The sequence below is a fragment of the Eupeodes corollae genome, chromosome 2 (assembly GCF_945859685.1).
Source record: "Eupeodes corollae chromosome 2, idEupCoro1.1, whole genome shotgun sequence".
In the NCBI taxonomy this organism is placed as follows: Eukaryota; Metazoa; Arthropoda; class Insecta; order Diptera; family Syrphidae; genus Eupeodes; species Eupeodes corollae.
The window spans coordinates 3456539-3465162 of NC_079148.1; the positions used below are offsets into that span (position 1 = coordinate 3456539).

The following is an 8624-nucleotide window of genomic DNA, read 5'->3' on the forward strand; positions in this document are numbered from 1 at the left end:
CGAATCGAATTTACCAGCAACAAGTAGAGATAGAGGTGGCAATACACCCTTCTTGATTGATCCTGTTCAGACAAGAATGCTTGATTTTGGTGAGGCAAAAACCAGCGTCGACAACAAATATGCTATTAAGCAAGCACATCATGCTAAAGTGGAGTCCCTGATTAAGCTCCAGCATTTTCTGTCTGATTCATGGAAAGATGTTAAATACTTTAAGTCGCTCCAGGGTTTCTTAGCTACTCCTGGCTTTATCGAATTAAAAGTCAACAATGAGTTATGTCATCTGAATAGGGGAAAAGATTATTTAGCATCGACTGAAAGAGTAATGGCAGGCCTGACAAATGGCTTGCTGGATTCGAAGGATTTAATGCGATCAGGTTTACAATGTATAATTAATTGGGCAAATAATTCTTCAAGTGAGTTAACTCCTTCTAACTTACTGGATAAGTTTGTACAATTATTTGGTCCGAGTTCTGAAAACTATAAAGTTATGGAACAAATGTTACAAGTAGTATGCGGAAAAAGGGCTGAGTGCGTCGAGGTTAGACGTGAGCGCATTCTATCCGAAATGGGAAATAAAAACTTGCAGTCGACATTGCGAAAAGTACCTCCAAGTGCTGAACATCTTTTCGATCAGACCAATTTGGGCTCAATAATCAATTCGCTTGGTGGTACATCTATGTGGCTTAATCCGCCCACTTACTTAAAAGATAAGAGAGAAACTAAGCGAAATACGAATTTCCAAGAGCCGTCTCCAAATACTTTTCATTCATCTCGTACTTTTCGTAATGATTTTCGCTCATCAAACAGAGGCAAAGCAATTCCAAAGAAATTTAAAAGGGATTCAAAGAATAATTCCTTTCGTACAAGAGATAAGAAGTGACGATCAAAACAAATCATTCAAGGGGGGCTGTCTTCAGGAATTTCGGACAAATTGGCTTTCTTTGGGAGCAAACAATTTTATAATGAAAATCATCTCTGGTGTTCGAATTCCGTTTTGCTGCAAGCCCCCCTTAAACTTTCCAACACCGGCATTGATAAAAAAATTTTCAACCACTACTTCTCCAAATATGACGAAATTAATAAACGAGCTGAAGCTTCAACATATATTGGAAAATCCGAACATTGCAGGGCCAAGTTTCTTGTCCAAAATGTTTCTTGTTCAAAAAAGCGACGGAAGTTTTCGTCCCATTTTCGACCTTCGAGGTCTGAATTCTTATATAAAGACAAAGCATTTTCAACTAATTTCCCATGCAGTAGTCCCAGAGTTTCTCCAGAAACACGACTGGATGGTAAAAATCGATTTATCTCAAGCATACTTCCATGTTCCTATATCAGTGAGCCATCGTTGTTTTCTAAGGCTAGTTTACAACGAAGAGATACTGGAAATGACTGCTCTACCATTCGGCCTTTCTCCATCTCCTCAAATATTTGCCGCTTTAACGAATTGGATCGCGGAGATCCTTCGAAAGCGTGGCATTCGCGTTTTAGTCTATCTAGACGACTTTTTGGTTGCCCATCAGGACAAGAAGAAATTAATTTCACAAACCGCGGAGGTTGTGAATACTTTGGAACTCTTGGGATGGTGGATAAACTACCAAAAAGCGGTACTAAATCCAATGCAGAAACTCGAGTATCTGGGAGTAACATGGGATACCATGGTCAGTACAATTTCTCTCTCAAAAAAGAAAAAAGAAAAGATATTGCATTCAATAGAAATCTTTTTGACCAAACAGCTCCACAGCCAGAAACAAGTCCAAAAATTGTTAGGCCAATTGAATTTCGCAACGTTTGTAGTTCCAAGAGGTCGCCTGTACTGTCGTCAATTGCAAATATTTTGTCGCCGCTTCAATCGAAAGCCATTAAAGAAACAAAGAGCTCCACCACAAGTAGTTGTCGACTTAAGATGGTGGCGCGGAGCCATTCACATGAAGTCAGACTTGCATCCAAAGCCGTACACCAATTTCTTGACAACGGATGCAGCGGACACAGGTTGGGGAGCGCAGATAGACGAAAAACTGTTGTCGGGCGGCTGGACCAAGGAACAAAAAAAGTGGCATTCAAACCGAAAAGAATTGTATGCGGTTTATGCGGCTCTGAGCGCAGAAAAACATCATCTGAGGAATGCCGACATTCTTGTTCAGTCAGACAACAGAACATTGGTAGCATACATTCGAAAAGAAGGAGGAACACACTCTTTAAGTCTACTGGCACTAACACGAAAATTATTGATTCTGGCAGACCGTTTGAAGATTCGTCTGTCAGCACAATACCTTCCGGGGAGGTACAATTGCATTGCGGACAATCTGTCTCGGGGACAGCGTCCGCCAGAGTGGCACCTGTTGTCTCCGGCAACAAACAAAATTTTCAATCTTTGGGGTACTCCAGACGTCGATTTGTTCGCGTCTGCAGAAACAACCGTCGTCAACAGCTACGTCTCATTAGACTGCAAAGATCGATTAGCTCTCTTCTCAAACGCCTTCAGCCATCAGTGGGACTTTCGACTGGGTTGGATATTTCCACCGCCCAATTTAATGCCAAGGGTATTAGACCACTGGAATTTGGCAAAAGGGCGCTACATTATAGTGGCACCAGTTTGGGAGAAAACGTTTTGGATGGCCGATTTGAAGTCACGAGCCCTAGCAAATCCAATGGAAATAGAAAATCTACAAAAAGTTTTAGTGGATGTGTCAACCAACCTTCCACCAGCTCAAGTAGACCGTTTAGCCCTTCAGGCTTGGTTAGTTGGAGGTGGGGCAAACTAATAGACAAATGGTCTATTCCTGAAAAACAACTTTTCAATGAAAGCTGGAGGCGTTCTACTCTAAATACATATTATCCAGCAATTAAACGATGGTTAGACTGGTGCGAACAAAATATAGTAAATCCGAATTCACCACAATCTCAACACATTGCGAGGTTTCTAGCGCATTTGTTTTTAGACGAAAATCTATCGTACAGTACGATTTTGGTTCATAAGTCAGCCATAGCTACTTTCTGTGTCCAGTTACCTGAAGATTCGGAAAATATTTTGGTTAAACAAGTGCTCAAAGCAATTTCATCTGCTCAACCGAGGAAAGTACAATGGCCAATTTGGGATCCCCAGATTGTATTTGACTGGTTGGCTTCATCCAATGCTAAGAATACATTGTTTGAGGCATCTAGAAGAACAGCTACAATTCTCTTGTTAGCATCAGGTCGCAGGGTGCACGATCTAACATTACTGCGGATTTCAAAAGATAATATGTCTTCAGCGGATGGGGATGTAATATTGTGGCCAGTTTTTGGATCCAAAACGGATTCTTCCACTCATAGGCAGTCCGGGTGGCTTTTATCCAAGCATCCTAATCAAAATGTCTGTCCAGTATTTTGGATTAATAAGCTCATATCTGTTTCGGAAAAAAGAAGAACAAAGATAAACGGATTGTCTAATCTCTTTATAACCTTAACAGGTGATCCAAAACCAGCATCTAGGACTGTTATAGGTGGATGGGTTCGATCAGTTCTCAGAGATGCCGGTATTGAGGCATCACCGGGAAGCATCAGATCAGCTATAGCTTCAGCCAGATGGGAACAAAATCATTCTATTCAGGATATACTTGCCAGAGGCAATTGGAAAAGTGAAAATACATTTAAGAAGTTTTATTGTAAAGAGATACAAAAGAAAGATGGAAATAAATCGAAACTTTTATTTTCGAATTTTCGTCCAGATTAGAAATGTATTCTGGATTATTATATTTTAATTAATACCTATTTATGTTAACAAAAAAAAAAAAAAAAAAAAAAAAAAAAAAAAAAAAAAAAAATACTAAATAAAATGAATTACTTTTGGTTAAATTTTTTAATAAAAATACAAACTTTTTCACATAGCGTTTTGTGCCTTATCACCAGCAGATATCAAACACGTCTTCAAAGCGACGCTGTGTGTTTTTCGAGAAGCACATAATATGAAATTTTGAATTACAACAAAATTGTTATTATGTGCTGGAAAAAAACACACAGCGCCGCAGGAATATCTTCCTGGTGAAGACGCTATGAGAGGACAGATGTCACAGACACTTGCTTGCAAACGAAACAGGTGGCGTTGCAGGTGATAGGCAGAACATTTATGAAAGTAAGATGTTTAAGGGGTAAGATACACGAACCATTCTTCAAAGCGACGCTGTGTGTTTTTTTCCAGCACATAATAACAATTTTGTTGTAATTCAAAATTTCATATTAACTTTTTTTTATAAATCAAAAAAAATGAAAAAAAATGTTTTACCTTAAAAATTTAAAAATATGGCTTCCAACTAATTTTAACTTATAAGAAATATTGTTTTCAACATTCGAAAAAATTAACTTTAACTTTTATTAGTTTTTTAGTTTAGGTTTTTATTTTATTTAAAAAAAACATTGTTGGTATAAATTGGTTTTCGGCTCAAATATCTTTTTTAAAAGGGCAGTCCATATCCATTTAAATTAAAATCGAAAAAAAATACAAACAATTCTTAAAAATGATTCTTGGCCAAAATGATATCATTCGTTCCTAAATTTTGTTGTTAACGAAAAATAATGTTCTCAGAAAAATCGCATCTATATTTTTTTATAAAAGAAATTAAACTTACAAACAAATTCTACCAAAGTTCCTAAAAATTGATTTTCGAATCAAAATTTTGGAAATACAAAAAATAATGAACCCAAATCATGTTTTCATACGCAAAATATTGGTGCTTTAAATTAATATTAGAGAGAAATTCAACTGAAAACTTGTATATCTGATAAGAAATATTTTTCGACTCAAGTACCTATTATAAAAACAAAGAAAAATATGGTCTTCAAACTACTTATGTATCTTACAATGAAGATTGTTATTAACATTTTATCAAAGTTTAAGACTTCCCTTTCTTTTTTTAAATTGCCTTAAGTATGCAGAACGTATAGAAAACACGCATACATCTCTCTAGGAACCTTCGATTTAGATTCTTTTCAACAAATCCCATTGATTACTATAATTTAATTCAATTTAATTTCAAGACTTTTCATACGAATATTTAAAACAGTATTAAAAAGAACTACTTTGCTTTTATTTGAATAATTAATCATAGTTTTCCAAAAAACGCTAAAGATGTTAAAAGCGTTTGATTAGATAGCCGCCCCCAAATTCTATTCTATCAGCAAATAAAATAACTGCCTTTGGCCCTCATTACGAGAAGCGAATCAAATGTTCGACTTTGACCGAACGTTCGAGAAATTCAGTACAAAGAAAAATAAAGATGAGTGAATTTCGTCGTTAAAATTGGTTAACATAGCTTTTTTCTACCAGGTTGGCTTTAACATTGAATATTGAAATGGTATTCTCGAAATGAGTGATTTCAAAAACGTTCGGTTTCAGTCGAATATTCGATTCGCTGTCCATAATAATTCCAAAATAGCGGATTTTCGGCCAGTATTGAAACAATTTTAATGATATTTTAAAAAAACGAATTCTATGCAGAGAAGAATATTGAAAAAGAAACCTGTTTTTGGGCCAAGTTGCTATTGTGAATGATTTGAAAAACGAGAAGCTTATTTGAGCAAAGCATTAAAAATCAGGTGGTGAATTAGTTGTTATACCATCCACACCTTATCCCTTTTTTTTAGTGTTCGTAAAAGTATGATTAGAAAGTACTAATTAATAATTTAGAAAAACTCTCTTTTTTTCAAAAAAAATTGCAAATGTCCACATCACCTTTTTTACCCTTTTCAAGTAAAGTAATTTTCATATGGGAAAGAACGTTATTTTTCAGATAGTAATTTTTTCCGGTTACAAAATATCCAACACATTATAAGAACGAAAAGCATTTACAGTCTTTTTGTTTCATCCTTGTGATTTGTAATGCTCGTAATAATACAAGAAATAAATGTTTCACATACGCCTCCGAACGCCATGAAAGGGTAATAAGTTCCACAAAAACTGAGTTTATTATATTTTTCTTCAGAAACAATGGAATTTATTTTTGTCTTCGCGGTTTATTTACGACAGTTATTTGGCACTTTATGGTCTAAACAACTGTTCAGTTCATGCCACCTTCCTTCCATGGTTGTTACTTTTTATTACCTAAGATTCTAAAACTTGGATCATATGTGGTATTGGATTTTATGGATTTCAAAAGTATTTGCAGTTTTAAAAAATATGTATTGTATGTTTATACCTGTACAAAAATTATATATTTCTATCATGCGTATGATATGATTTATATTGCTTTTTAGTTCAATATAAAGCATGCATAATTTTTGAGCCTTACCGACCGACGTGACATTCTATCATAAGTATCGTACATAAAAAGTAGGTATAATATAATAACTGAATTGTAAATATAATTTACTTTTTTGTTATATTTATTATTTTGTTTTCAACCTGGTGCCTATAACCCATTACCCTAACCCCACAAATATATTCAATAACAATATATCCTGACGTCTGACACTGTCCTGAAAATATCCTAAAAAATTCACTAGGTCATACACTCGAATACGCCATTGCCTGTTGGAATATTTTTCAATTATCTCTTTTTACTAAAAACGTGACAAAATCGCAATAAAAACCATCAAAATGTCACGTTGGAGATCTATAGCGAGGAGCAAAAACATTTCTACACTCAAGGAGAATAAATTTATATATATATTTTTTTTTGAAAACAACGTTGAAAGGAAATAAAATTAAAAAAAAAACTTTAAATATTCGGAACAGATAGTATTTCTTGATGAGACGTTCTATTTTTGGGATCCACAGCAGCATCTGGACCTAACGATTTTTTGGTCTTAATAAAAAAAAACAAAAGCGTTTTTAACATTTCAAATGTTGTTGTTTTGTTTTTGAAGAAAAATGTTCATAGTTTACCCACGTTATTTATGTAAATCGTTTTTGTATCATACATTTTTTCTTTTTTTAGATTTATCAAGAGAAACCTTATAACGACTAACAAAAATTATGCTGAGTTTTGTGTGGTGAAAAATCATTATCATAAATTTTATCCATTTTATTTCTATTACATTTTTATTCATCGTTTAAATGTTGACATTATCCCAGCATGTGTGCAAATAATGGAAAACCGCCAAAAACAAAGATTCTATATAATGTTCAAAGTTCATATACATTTTTATGTTGGCAATTTAGCAATTTGTTGACAGAAGGTGTTTGTTAAGTGACAACAAATAGCTATCAGGTTAAAATGTTTTGTTCTATATAAAAATATTCAAACAAAATTTTAAATAAAATGGAATAGTGCATCGTACGTTCTTGCATTTAAATATAATTGAAATTAAGTATTTAATTTTTTTTAAATAATGTTCTTTAATTTGAACTTAAAAGTTTTAAACTTTTAGTTTACACAAAAGGCAAGTAGATACCTAACTTAATAGACAAAATGTTTAACAAAACCCACATTTTTATCAAGATCAAGTTTAGAAACAAGAGCCCAAAATCTTAAACGATTTGGGTAAAATAATGGAATAAAGTTTTTTATTTATTCGCATTCCAAAAACAAAAAGACTAAAAGAGCCTAATAAAACATAATAAAAAAGATTTAATTCAATGTTAAAACAGTTTTTGTAGGTTTTCAAACTATAAGAAATTTCAACATCTTCGGCGTTCTTCTTTTTTAGTTCAGAGCAGACCTCGAACTTTCAAAAAAATAATTGTGTTTCTCTTTGAACTGAGATCGTTCAGAGCTTCAAATTCGTGTTTCTTTTTTTAGTGCTGAACATATTCAAGAGCGCGCTCTGAAAGCTCAGAAAAAAATATCAGAGTAAACGGAGTAAAATGCTGAACACAAACCATTTGATATTTGAAAGCCGTGAAATTAAAAAAAATCATCGTCAAAACAATGAAAATGGTGGAAGAGGTTGGCCGCTCTAGTGCAGAAAGTAAGATTATTTAGACAAGACTAATTGCGTATAGCATTTTTATGAATCAAATTTATTTCTATCGTGAAATAGAGCAACGCTGACTGTTTTTTTAATTAATTTGATTAAAGACAATTTTAAACGCCTTCAAACAGACGCCCAAAAAAAAACATTTTTTCAGAAAATTGTTCAAATATTTACGGAGAATTCGACGTTAAGGTAACATTTAAGCAGGTTGACTAAAAATAGAAGGGCTTGAAGTGATATTACAAAAATAGGATTCACTCGAAAATGTTGTTTGAAAGTCTTGTCGCAGAATGTCGGCACCACTTTTTCGGCATAGTTCTCATTTTTATAATTCACCATGAATTGATTTCCACAGTATTTTCTTTATCTTCATGATCAAAAAACAAACTAAATACTTCCCTTAAAATAATTGCTGTATCCATTTTTGTTGAACAATAAACTAGTCTTTCTTTTCTTAATTACCAAATATTTACGTTGGACAATATGACATTTGAAATTTCAAATCATGACAGTATAGTGCTCAAGTTGTTTCATAATTAAATCAGAGAGCTCTGAAGACACTCTACTCAGAACTCTACTCTGTTCAATGCTCAGCTCTAAACTATAAAAGAAAAACGCCATTAATAGCGCTTTTTTGAATACACTATTAGATCTATCTGAACTTCTAAACGAATTACGAATTCTTGGCGTGAATCAAATAGATGCATAATTTCTTAAATCTTTATGGTTGTAGA

At 33.7% G+C, this 8624-nt stretch overlaps 1 protein-coding gene across 1 annotated transcript; it reads left to right on the top strand.

The window, feature by feature from the left end:
- The first annotated feature begins 1148 nt into the window (after positions 1-1148).
- LOC129948518 (uncharacterized) lies at positions 1149-2762 on the top strand. Its single transcript, XM_056059554.1, has one exon. It carries the CDS (start codon positions 1149-1151, stop codon positions 2760-2762), a length of 1614 nt encoding a protein of 537 aa, XP_055915529.1.
- Positions 2763-8624: the final 5862 nt, after the last annotated feature.

Excerpts from the sequence above, each read along its gene's own strand:
- LOC129948518 (XM_056059554.1), top strand. The coding sequence starts at position 1,149 with ATGTTTCTTGTTCAAAAAAGCGACGGAAGTTTTCGTCCCATTTTCGAC.